The following is a 13,591-nucleotide window of genomic DNA, read 5'->3' on the forward strand; positions in this document are numbered from 1 at the left end:
GTCTGTCTGCTTTTGGCATTTAGAAAACTGCTTTTAATAATTTGTTTCTTTAAGATCTCTGAGATTTGAGGAAATAGTTGAAATTTTAAAGTTTTTTCCTTTGTTTTAAATTAAAACCATGTAGGATACATTATTATAAATAAGATGCTGAGATTAGGAAAAGAGCATTGTGTTTGCGTGCTAGGCTATTCTAGATTGACCTCTGTGGTAGTTATTTGAATAATTTAGCCTAATTTTTAACTGAAATATGTTGAAATGGGTTTTGTTTTATGCATGACATTTTACGTTTATATTTTTACATTTGATACCTGATGGGCTTTGTTTGAATTTGGAGTTTTTTTAAAATTTACATTTGAAGTTTATCTTTTTAGCTGTACAAGCTGGATCATTTTATTGATATAATTAGACAGAAAATGCTGTGTTATTTTTGTTTACTTTTTTCCTAAAAGCTCTCTCTGTAAAAGACACAGGGAATGGTAAATTCAGGAAATTGAAACCCATATTATTCATGCATAATTCTTGGTTTCTTGAAGAAGATGTAGCAAAGTACTCTAAACCTATTCATCTTTAGATAGTAGCTGCTCTCACTGTTTTACCTAGAGCAGAAAGTTACTTCCTTAAATAACCTTCAGTCCTGAGATGTTAGAACTTATTTTCCTCCTCCCCTCCCTCTCTTTGCAGAAAAAAAACTAGCCTACCAGTATAAATTTTGGATCCAGAGTTCCAGATTTCTGTTAATAATTCTGCTTGTGTATATATTACTTATGTGATATATTACCTTGTACAATGTCTTAGGCTGCTTTTAGAAGCAATGGAAAAACATTGGCTAAGGTCTTAAGAAGTTGGAAGAAAAATTTATCGTGAGACATCTTTTTGAGATCAGGGGTTGTGCTTTAGTAACCCTGATTTCTCTAGCTCCTAGTAGGTAGATAAGGTATGGCTCAGCAGAGTTTAGTTTAAAAAGTACAGCCTCTTATTGAAGAGGCTGTATAAAGGGGAAAACACTGGACTGGCTTTCAAGCATTTGCTATTTTCTCCAGGTATAACTACTGACCAAATAAAGCAGGATGATAATAATCGTTTCCACTTAAGTGAAATCAGAGGAGATAGACAGTAGATGGGAAGACATTTTACAGATTGTAACAGTCATATAGATGTCAAGTGGTAATATTTTTTTCATTTAAATAGGCAGTGATACCTTGAATTCTTCTGAATATTGTATTTAAATATACCCTGTTACTTGAAGAAGGAAATAACCAATATTTGTAGAAAGAATATGGTGAAACTCAACTCCAGTAGGGCATTTTATAACCAAAGCTAGTTGTATTTAAAAATTTTTAAATGTAGGTGCTGGCCTATCCTTTTGCCTGTTTTTTAATTCACCTTTTTACATACGGTAAAGTTCACTCTTTTTGATGTACAATTTCATGAGTTCTGTCAAGCACATAAAGTTGTATAATCACCTCCACAATCAAGATAAAGAACAATTTATCCCCTAAAAAGTTCCCTCAGCTGACCCTCTGTAGTCAACCCTGTCCCCATACCCAGCCCCTGGCAAACACTGATCTGTTTTATCTTTTTATAGTGTTATCTTCTCTGGGATGTCATCTTATACTTGTTTTTCAAAGTGTGGTATCTTTTCTGCTATTGAATTTGGATGGAAAGAGCTATTTTACTTTCATGCCTAAAACACACCAAATAATCATGGATTGTGGAGAACTTTGAATGTAGGTTACCAAGAATAATTACTATCAAGTTTTTATAGACATGCATTTTAGAGGATGGACACAATATGAGTTTTTACAAGTATATTTATGGTATCCTCTGGCCATTGTATCCATTGGTTACAAGGTCCACTATGTCCTGATCTTAGAGAAAGGTGCTTTTTTGTCTCTGTGACATTTATATAGCCTTCAGTTAATAGTATTTTCTGTATTTGGCAAATTCGTCAAACTTCATTATGCCTTCTGGTTTTGACTTCAGTTGTGAATAAGCAGAGGGGAAAAAAGTTCTTCATCAATAGCTTGACAAATTAAGTAGAAATGCCAGAATTCTGAAGTGCTAGAATTAAAAGATATTATCATTGCAAAAGGACTATCCTTTATCCTGACATGAAAGTAATGTAAGAAAATCCAATTTTAAGAAAGGAGAGGTTCTGGGTTTATAGTTCCAGTCCTTAGCAGTAGCTGCCATGTATGATATACCATGGTTAGAGACTTATAAGTATCTTTGTTTTGTTTTTAGATCAGAATTAGTGTAGCCTGAACTTTGACTTGTTATGCTGACTTACTGTTAAAATCTAGAGAAGTTTTGTTAGGAGATAATAAAAATATGCCACTAGGCTTCATTTTATTTTTCACTGCACAGTTTTGATATTTTTAATGTAACTTTAATGATAAGTTTAAGTATACAAACTTATATGTATTAATTTCATTAAGTTTTGTATGAAGTTAAATTAAAATTAGGCTATACATACATTAAAAAAAAGACTTAGTGACATTAATTATTTGCCTTTTACTTGGAAAAGAAATATTACATTAAAGAACGTATAGCACAGCACTGTATCTGCCACGCTGTCTTTAATAGCTGCTCTTTCACTCTATGCCCGTTGTTCTTGTTGGCTTATTGCATGGAAATAGGGTGATCTACCTGGCATTGAAAAGTTGCTGGAATTATTTTGCATTGCTATGGTTTTTTGTTGATTTTGTAGAAAATTATGTATATTTATATATCAGCCATGGTTTTCTGCATGTGTGCTGATTCTGTTAACTCTATAATATAGGCAAAGATAAGAAAGGAAGCTGTAATCTCTCTCGTGTGGACAGCACAACTTGCCTTTTCCCCGTTGAAGAAAAAGCAGTGGAGTATTACTTTGCTTCTGATGCGAGGTGAGCTTCCTTGGTTGATTCAGAGAGAATTCTTAGTAAAACTGCTCATGCTACAAGAAACCAAGAGGTCACTTTGTATATATATCTAGTCATGCTGTAGAGGAGAACTTTGTTAATTAAGGATGTGAAGGTGACCTTTTTGGAGATGGTGTTCTAGAACGTTTTTGCTCTCAATTCAAAGTATGTAGGTCAGTGTACAAAGGAGATAAGTCCTTGAGACTTGTTCCAGTGTATTTACTCTGAGCTCGTGTTTTTTTTTTTTTTCCTCTTTTTTTAAGAGCCTTAACCCAGGTTTTATAGGAAGGAGAGATTTTAGATTGGAGAGTAGAATGGCTTAGGAGCATACCAATTATAGTATAATTGCTAATCTATATTGTAGTTTTAATCCAACGTGGACATATCTTTTTAATTCAGAAGTAATTGGCAGCAAAATCACTTTTATATAGGAAATAGTATTAGACTAGGACATTTTGAGAGAAAATGCAGTGGGGATGCTTAGAGGCATTTATAAATGAAATACGAATAGTAATGAGGATAAAATGGAATCACTCAAATCGCCAACAGCTATTTGAATCATTCATTGTGCCTGAAAGTAAGGGGATCTAAAAATGTATGATCATGCAGTTCACGACTGCAGGGGATGTATTATCTCAGTGAGAAAACAAGCTTCAGTGTTTTCTAAATTTTACAGGTGTGTAGGGTATGTAGTCGGTGTTGAGATGTGTCATTGCTGTCGTTAGGTAGGTTTGTTACAGAGTTGACAGTTTTGGCTTAAATAATCTGGAAGTTGCAGAAGTGTCTCGGCCTCTTTTCATTCACTCATGCGTTCGTATTGAACACTTCCAGCAAAGCCATGTGCTTGGCTCAGGAGATAATGGCGGGTAAGAATAAAAATATTACTTGTCCTTAAGGAGCTCTTCCTTAATGGGAGAGACACATTTTAGTGAGTGGTCACCAAGTATAGAATTCCAGCTGTGACACGAACTACAGAAGGCTTATAACAGGGTGACTTGACCCTCCTATGGGTGCATTTCTTTAAGGGAATGGTGCTTGAACTGAGAGTTAAGGAGATATTAGGAGTTAATTAGGTAAGGAGGTGGAGGGAAGAACAGTTATTCTCTGCAGATGGATCAGCCTGTGAGATCTTGGGCTGGGTGTGAGTGTGGCTGGAATAGGGAGAGGAAGTTTGGTGGGAGACAAGGCCAGAGAAAGAGGTAGGGGTCATGGTAAAGGCATTTTGCTGTTTTCCTAAGAGCTAAAGGGAAGCTGTTGAGCGGTGTGTTGGTGAGGGAGAAATCTTGATTAGGGTTGTCTTTTGATGTCCATTTTGGCAGAAAAGGAGAGTGGATGAGGGAGGTTAGAGGGAATGTGGGTGGAAGTTGGGAGGTACCTGCAGTAGTTCAGCCAAGGGCTGATGGTAGCTTGAACTGGTTTGTGGTGGTGGACACAGAGAGAAGCTTTGGGAACTATTTAGGAGTTATGATTAGAGGACTGGTGATAGGTAGGATGAGGAGGAAATAAGCATGCTTTCTCATCTGATCTCATCAAATTGGTTGCCATACAGAGTTCCTTTTCTTCATTGTCTGCAGTGACCACCCCCCTCCTCCATTTCCCTGTAGGGAATGGCATTGATAACCAGAAAGTTATCAGAGATATTGCAGGTTGATAGACTTTGTATTTAAACTTGGTCCTTTTGTCCTAATGATAGTTGTGTTTATAATAATCATCCTAGATTATTGATTGTACTGTCTCCTTGAACATTTTTAGTGCTGTCATAGAACACACCAATCGTGTCATCTTTCTCGAGGATGATGATGTCGCTGCAGTGGTGGATGGCCGTCTTTCTATCCATCGAATTAAACGGACTGCGGGAGATCACCCTGGACGAGCTGTGCAGACCCTCCAAATGGAACTCCAGCAGATCATGAAGGGTGAACCTTTCTATCCTGTTACACCTTGGTGTCCTCAATGGAAAGGATATTTTCTCCTTCCTGACCTGGTGTAGGAATCTGATAATACAGATTAGTGAAGGGATAACCCCAGAAAGGGGGATGATTCTTTGGAGAAATTATCTGCTGTTTTGACAATACTTCTTCAAACGAATTCATGGTTTCTTGTTTCTCACATGAAAAAAGAAATCAATTATTTAAGTGGTACTTGATGTTTTAAGATACTTTATAAACATAGTTTGTGTTCTATTCTTTGTTCCTCTCTTATTCTCTGTGTGCTTCAGTTTTCTCATATATGAAATGGGGATAATAGGATTTACCTCACTAAGGTTGTTTTGGGGATTAAGCCCTTACAATAGTGTCTGACATGCTTAGTGAGCGCTATATAATGTTTGCTACTATTAACTATTATGATTATGGTGATTGTGGTTTTTATTGTCCTTTCTGATGGGGTTGTGGTGAAAAACAAGCTAACGTTCATTGCATAATGGCTATATGTCAAGTCTTTTCTATATTAATCCACACTACCACGCTATGAAATAGCTGCTAGAACAGATCATTTTACAGGTTAAGGAATTTCCCAGAGCTGCTTAGCTATTAAAAGATAGAATCATGATTTAAACCTAGATCTGACTCTAAAACTTAAGCTTTTCCCACTCCCCTGTTTTTCTATAATTGCATATTTTAGGTATGAAGTTAATAAAAGTATTTTTCCTCCTTGTTCATTTTTCTTCCCATTGGGTAAAATGTCATATATGAATATTGTTCTCTACTGCATGACCTTTCGTTTCATTTCATTTACTAAGATTATATTAAAGGAGATAGACTTTTAGTTGAATACAAATTTCTTATCCTTTGGCTTGTTAATTTTTGTTTTAATGATACAATTTATATTACTTTAGGCAACTTCAGTTCATTTATGCAGAAGGAAATTTTTGAGCAGCCAGAGTCAGTTGTGAACACAATGAGAGGAAGAGTCAACTTTGATGACTATACTGGTAATTACTTGTGAATTATGTTATTATTTCAAAGTCTCTCATGGGGGTTGACGTTGACAGCCTTATAGGGTTCATTGTCCTTTGTAGAATAGCTATGGCTGCCAGCCATCAGTGGAGCCCAGTCCTCTTTTAAAAGTCCTTCCGTGTGTGATTCCACTGATATGAGGTGTATCTAGGTTAGTCAGATTTGTAGAGACAGAAGGTAGATTAGTGGTCACCAGGGGCTGGGGAGAGGGGGAAATGGGGAGTTAGTGTTTAACGGGTATAGAGCTTCAGTTTGGGACGATGCCAAAGTTCTGAGATGGGTGATGGTCATGATTGCACAACAATGTGAATGTGCTTAATACCACTGAATTGTACACGTACAAATAGTTAAAACGGTAAATTTTATGTTATGTATATTTTACCACCATAAAAAATAAGGGAATAATAATAATGGTTGCCAGGAGCTGAAGGGACAGGGGAGTGGAGAGTGACTGCTAATGGATATGGGTGTTTTGGAGGTGATGAACGTCTAAAGTTAGATAGTGGTAATGGTTGCACAACTCTGAAATACTAAACACCACAATCATACACTTTCAAAGGGTGAATTTTATGGTAAGTGACATACCTCTAAAATGGTTATGAAAAATATAAAAAATGCCTAGGAAGTCACATTTGAAAATTGTTGTCAGTTATGGGACTATTAAGGTGATTTTCCTGGAGAAAAAAAAAAGTCCTTCAGTGTACCATTAAGAACATTTAACTTCTTTTCACTACAAAAATCTTTTATTGGGCACCTACTATGTACCAGGGACTGTTCTGAACACTGTGAATTCTCAGAAGAATGGGACCTGGTCCCCTTGTTGGGAAGCTTGCTGTATCTGTTCAGCCTAGGTTTTCTCTCTCAGTTTATAAATGAGTGAAGTGTGAACTTCCCAGAGGTTTTCCAGGTGTTTGCCTAGTGCCTTATGGGATAACCTAACCTGTACCTTCCTGCCTGTTTAAGGTGGGGTGACAGTGCAGCTCTGGTCTTACTTCTGGAAGTTCTCTCTAGACCTTGTGTCACAGGAGTTTCTGCACCTTGGTGGGATGAGCTTGAGATTGACTTTCTGTGGTCATAGGATATCCATAAACTATCGCTAAATCACATTTTTGGAACATTCTTCATGACCAGTTTAATAAGCAGTTTAACAAACAAGCTTTGGGCTAAACTTCTCAGTGTTAGGAATCAGTTTTGGAGAAATTATATCTGGTATGCAACAATCTTTTCCTGAATTTGTGTGTTATACGTATAATATTAAGTGCCTTCTCTTTTATGTCACGTCCTGCTAACTGATAGAGAATGATCCTCTGAATAAATGCGGTTTTTGTATACTTTTCTTTTCTGGAGGCATCAGACTCTTTCTCAGCAGGAGAGATTTGTTGAAGGCTGAATTATAAGTTGAACATCTGGTGAACATGGTGTGTGGAGCACCATGCTGAACGTATCAGGGACTGTAGGAAAGTTGTCTCTGCTGCGGTCTCCTCCTTGAGGTTCTTGGAAGGGGGGTGAATACATAATTAACTATTTAAAGAAAGGTAAAATATGATAAATGACATTAGAAACACAGTTTAATGTTGAAATGTTTAAAGTTTAGTGTTCAATTTAGAGGAAGTAGAGAATGAATCTGTTTGTGGACAGGGGGCCAGGGAGGGCTCCATGAAGTAGGCAGGTGGTGCTTTAAAGGATTTGGAAGGTTTAAGTAGGTAAAGATGGATGGGAGCATTGCAGTTGGGTAGAATGCATTTGCTAAGAGGAGATAGTAGAAAACCATCAGAAATTTGTTTGTGAAATAATATGTAGTCCAGTTTGCCTGCCACCTCTAGTACTTGAAGAGGAATAGAGAGCAGTAAGTCTAGGGAAAAAGGTGAGAGGCACTGCCCAGGAGGGCCGTGAATGCATTGTTTAGTGTGAAGGGCACCTCCCTTTGTAGAAATTGCAGAACTGTTAGGAGACTTAGGAGCCAGGGGTGATGGAGCTTTACTGAAGTGACCTGGGTACCAGTCTCCAATGTGCATTGGAGGAGCGAGAGGCCGAGATGCAGTCGCCAGTAAGGATGTTGTCCCATCTGGGGTAAAGCAATGGGGAATGGGAGGGCAGCGGAGGCTGGGAGAGAAACAGGAGCTCCAGAGCAGGACCTGTTATCTGCTGGTGTGGGAGAGGGGGTTGTGGAAGGTGGTTGAAGTGGAAGAACGGGGAGAGTAGCAGTAAATACTGTTATGGTATGGAATGGAAATAAGATTAGGAAAAAGTTTTGTTTTATAAGGGAAAAGAAGGAGATAAACTTTGAAAAGTCATGATTTTAAAAAGCACTTTTATCTATGGTATGTGTCCCTCATAAAAGTTCTATAATATAAACAGGATAGCCGTTATCTTTTTTTGTTGTTAAGATAAGGAATTTGAGGCTCTGTCAGTTTGCGGTCTGGCCAGAGGTCACACTGCCAGTCATTTATGGAGCCAGACTAGCCTCCAGTGTTCAGTGGTGTTCACGCTCCATCCCACCCCTTTCCTCCAGACACTCCTGCTGTAGTAGTGGTCTCCCTTACCAGAAGTAGGAGCCTCTCCAAAGCATCAATTCAGACCATGGGCGACTCCTTCCAGAACTATCCCAAACGCCCCTCGGCCATCAGGGAATTTGCTAGGACTAATTTTAGGGAAACGCTTGTGACCAGCTAATCTCACTGTCTAACCTCCCTGTCCTTCTTGATTATCATCTGAAATATAAGTCTCTCTGATAGTCTGTCTACTTTATACTTAGTCATCTCCAAACTGATGTGCCTTTGCATGACTCCCTACCAAGCCTCTTAATGTTGTTTCCTTTTCCCTCAAGTCTTTTCAATACATGCCGAGGTCTGAGGCAGAGGTACACGAAAAGGAACAGCAAGAATGCCAGTCTGGCTGGGGTGGCCTGGGTGAGAGAAGTGCTAGGAGATTAGGTCAGAGTGAAGCAGGAGGCAGGGCTTGTGGCCGCTTGAAGGCCATGTAAGGAGTTTGGACTTCATTCCAAAGTTACTTGGGAAGCCAGTGAAGCTTTTCGTTGTTAACTAGTTTCTTTTTTTTTTTGCGGTACGCGGGCCTCTCACTGTTGTGGCCTCTCCCACTGTGGAGCACAGGCTCTGGACGCACAGGCTCAGCGGCCATGGCTCACGGGCCCAGCCGCTCCGTGGCATGTGGGATCTTCCCGGACCGGGGCACGAACCCATGTCCCCTGCATCGGCAGGCGGACTCTCAACCACTGCGCCACCAGGGAAGCCCCCATAACTAGTTTCTTAAAATAGAGAAATATAATCAGCCCTCTCAGTATTGAAATTTAAAAGGAATAGCGTAAATTATTCAAAAATATAAAAAGCAAAACATATATGTTGGTTCCATTTTGTAACTAGTTAAGGTAGAAGAAAAGAGTGGAGGAGATAAAGAGCAGGGGCAGAGTAGACAGACCGACGGTGGGTCAGATGGAGAAGGATGCTGCCCACGGGCATGCTCATTGCTCTCATCAGCCAGACGCTGAACTGTCAGGTAGCCACACAGTGCCTTGGACAGTATATTCCCTTGGTAGGTGCTCAGAATATTAGTTGAACAATCGAATGAATGTTGGATGAAAATTTCTCACAGGTAGAAAACTCGCCATGTATAGAAGGACCCATAGACAAGGCACCCTTAGCAGAACATGTACGTGGCTGTAGAGACAGAAAGAGGACAGACTCATTGGAGGGTTCTGTGATCAGATTTATGTTTTTAAAGAATCCCTCTAAAAGATCATCCTGGCCGTGTGTGGAGAACAGGCTCTGGGAGGTAGAGAATAGAAGTTAGGAGGGTACGGCTCTTGTCCAGGGGAGGGATGTTGGACTTGGCTGATGGTGTTAGAGGTACAGTGTGAAGGTGGGGCTCACAGGACTTGCTTGTGCAGTCGCTGTTGAGCAACCAAGGATGGATGACCCTGCTGTTAGGTGAATGGGGTGGCATTGACTGAGATGGGAAAGACTGAGAGGAGAGTGGTTTATATTGTGTTCAGTGCACTGTTCTGGGCATGTAATGGAGATGAACACAAGCAAGACAATTTTTTTCCCAAGCAGGCTTACTGAGATATAATTAGGTATAATAAAATTGACTGTTCTTAATGTATAATTCAGCGAGTTTTGACCAACTTCCACAACATGGTCATAATCCTGAACAACCTGTACAACAATCAAGAGTTAGCACAGATCCTTCACCGGAAAAATTTCCCCAAGCCCCTTTGTAGTCAGCCCTTTCCCCACCTCCAGCCGCCAGCATCTACCGATCTATTGTCCGTGTCCCTATAGTTCTGCCTTTAAGATACCTTTTAATCTGAAGAGAGGAATGTAAAAATGACCGAACAAGGTAGGATGTGGTAGATACTGTAGTTGTGTAGGTGTATCAGGGGGTGAGGAAGGTTAATTACAAGTTGGGGGTGGCCAGTTAAGTTCGGACTTACTTCGTTTACATTTCAAAACGAGAGAGAACTGTGCTTCCTAAGAGGAATATGAGTGCTTTAAAACAGCAGTGTTGTTTCCCAGATTGGCATTGGCCACTCATGAAAAGCGAATACCTGTTTCATATGGTTCTTTCCTAAATAATTATATCCACAAACTTTTATTTCAGTGAATTTGGGCGGTTTGAAGGATCACATTAAGGAGATCCAGAGGTGTCGGCGTTTGATTCTTATCGCTTGTGGAACAAGTTATCATGCTGGTGTAGCAGTAAGTGGCTTCTTAAAATTTTAGTTGTGTCATTTTGGGTATTAGAAGATATCTGCAGATAAACAGTATCTCCAGTAACACACCATGTAAAACTATTTTTTGTTAAAACATCGTGTTTTGTTTTCATGTTGTGATGGCAAAAATCAGGAAGGTTGGGGAGAGAATTTTAATAGCTACTTGGAATTATTTATCAATGGATCATCTGCTTTAGAAAGGTCCTTAGATATACAGGTAGACCGCCTGCAACTAACTTCATGAAAGGCAAAGAGTGGAAACGTTCTTATGCCATCCTGGCCTTGCAGTTCACAGCGCATGCCTACTTCTGTTAGAGCCGTCACTGGGTTTTGTGTATCATTGTTCACTTGCCCCAGACAGATGGCTGTGTGAACCTCAACAGGATTTTACTAGGTAGGCACATTTCTGCAAAGAAAGGAAGTCTTCTTTCTGATAGACTTTGTTCTTTAAATTGTTATTTTGGAAGCTGAAATTCTGTATCAAAGATGTGTGTTGGTTGTCAATATAGAAGCCTAGGAATTTAACAGTGTTTTAGTCCAATAAATCAGATCCACGTGTAGTTTCCCTTATAAAGAGACAGGCTATGTGCTGTTGATGTCAACTCCTGTAAGTACAGAAAACCCTTACACACTCAGTTTCTACTTTTAGGATTGATTTCCAAAGTTCATGACAGTAATTTTTTTATTTGCTGGGGCATAAATATTAATTATCTACACTCGTGGGAGCCATTCATTTGAGGAGTGAGTGAAACTAGCTGGTCACTCAACCCTTGCATCTCAATAGGCTTTCTTCTTCTCTAAAGCACCCCCTTCTCCCTCCCCTCCCCACCCCCCGCCCCAAATTACATGGTCCTAAAAAGGAAAATCTGTGCAATTTTGAAGGGAAGAGTTGTTAGAAAGTGATCGTTTTGAGCACTGGGAAAAAAAAAGAATGAATTAAAGACATTAGTGTAAATTAAGGGATTGCCTGATTTAGTGGTGGCTTAGATCTATTATTGAATGAGCCCTCTATTCAGAAATACAAAATTTGACTAAATGTTTCATCCAATGCTAAGCCTGAATTGTGGGGCATAAATTATATATATGCTGTGTTAGAATTCTCTAATTTGAGAAGATGGAAGGGTTTTGTTTTGTTTTGGGGTTTCTGGTGGATGCTGAGACTACTGTAGTTAACAAACAAATACTAGAAATCCTGTGTGGTTTAGCATACAAAATAGTGTCCCTGAATTAATTCTAGCTAGGTTATCTACCCCCTACTCCACCCTCCATTCTACAGAGTTTGAAAGTATTGAGCTTTCTTAAACAAGATTTTTAAAGTATATTGACTTTTTCTGAGAAACAGCATTCTTTATGAATACCTAGTATTTCTGAAATGTTTAATTTTTCATTCACTGTTTATGATACATCTGTTATTATCTCATTTGAAATTCTCAGTGATTTGGTATTATATGAATTGTCATTTAAAGACTAGGAATTGGGAAGTTAGAGTTAATATACAAGCTAACTCAGAACAGTGCTTTTTCCACTTTTCAAAACATTTTATACATGCATTTATTTATACATGCATTGATAATTATCTAAAGAGACTTGTGCCAAAATATTAACAGTGCTTATCTCCTGGGTGTTGGGATTTTGGTTATTTTATTTTTTATGCTTTAATCTCTGTTGTTTGTATTTTCTAACACTGCATTATGTATCACTTTTATAATCAGAAAAAGTGAAAACTATACATTGAGTCTGAGGAAGTCCAGTGAAAAAGAGTATTTGATGTAAAGTTGTATGACCAAGTCATCTTTTCTCTGCAGACACGTCAAGTTCTTGAAGAGCTGACTGAGTTGCCTGTTATGGTGGAGCTAGCCAGTGATTTCCTGGATAGAAACACCCCAGTTTTTCGAGATGATGTTTGCTTTTTCATTAGTCAGTCAGGTATGCTAATTTTAAAGACTTAAAGAAAAGGAAAGTCATTCTTTCTAACAACTATAGCATATGTTGGCAAAACTGATATTTAAAGATAAACTGGTTATTGCAGATAACTTGACAAATATAGGTTTATTTTGATGTTATGGAGTTCTTAATGAGTTAGTAAAAACACATTTTACACTCAGAAGAGCTGAATTTTTAAAGACAAAGAAGGAAAGACGATCCTAAGAAGTCGGATCCTATTATTAAAAGTTTTACAAATTTATTCTTTTAAGTACATGTTTTAAATTTTATTTAAAACAAATGAGGGGAAAAGGGAGGGAGCTATGAATTGGGAATTTGGGATTAACAGATACACACTACTATATATAAAATAAACAACAAGGACCTACTGTATAGCACAGGGAACTATACTCAGTATCTTGTAATAACGTGTAATGGAAAAGAATCTGAAAAAAATATATACGTATAACTGAATCACTTTGATGTACAACTGAAACACTGTAAATCAACTATACTTCAGTTAAAAATAATAATAAAACAAATGATATTGTTGAAAGAGTAGTCAGTTTTCTCTTTTTGCATCTAAAAAACAGCATATGTTGACTGCTCTGTGTGTTACTTTTGTCTTCCTTTTTACCCAGGCGAGACAGCAGATACCCTGATGGGTCTTCGGTACTGCAAGGAGAGAGGAGCTTTAACTGTCGGGATCACAAACACGGTTGGCAGTTCCATATCAAGAGAGACAGACTGTGGAGTTCACATCAATGCTGGGCCCGAGATCGGGGTGGCCAGCACAAAGGTAAGTTCTTGACTTAGTTCTCATGTGATTATTTACATAATCATAGTGTTGGTGAAACAGACTAATCTGTATCTTATATTTCATTTCTTAGCACTTATAGAATTCATATTGTTTACTAATCGTAATTATCGTAAGCCTTGAGCGTCAGTAATAGATAAAACACTTGTTGTCCCCCTTCCTCACACTCATCTTAAGGGACAAGCGTATATAATGTAAAGTTTATTTTGCAAACGTCTCTTCTGACTATCCGCATTCAGCACTTATATTCCTCCTGCTGTGT

General features: G+C 38.4%; 1 protein-coding gene across 1 annotated transcript in view; it reads left to right on the forward strand.

Moving 5' to 3' along the window:
* Nucleotides 1–13,591, forward strand: part of GFPT1 (glutamine--fructose-6-phosphate transaminase 1) — a 69,286-nt gene that overhangs the window by 36,749 nt on the left and 18,946 nt on the right. The window contains exons 9-14 of the mRNA XM_030877440.2: nt 2,783–2,888; nt 4,656–4,819; nt 5,740–5,835; nt 10,478–10,575; nt 12,395–12,515; nt 13,154–13,311. Coding sequence (XP_030733300.1) covers nt 2,783–2,888; nt 4,656–4,819; nt 5,740–5,835; nt 10,478–10,575; nt 12,395–12,515; nt 13,154–13,311 — 743 coding nt within the window. The remainder of the gene's footprint in view (nt 1–2,782; nt 2,889–4,655; nt 4,820–5,739; nt 5,836–10,477; nt 10,576–12,394; nt 12,516–13,153; nt 13,312–13,591) is intronic.

Source organism: Globicephala melas, chromosome 12 (assembly GCF_963455315.2).
Source record: "Globicephala melas chromosome 12, mGloMel1.2, whole genome shotgun sequence".
Lineage (NCBI taxonomy): Eukaryota > Metazoa > Chordata > Mammalia > Artiodactyla > Delphinidae > Globicephala > Globicephala melas.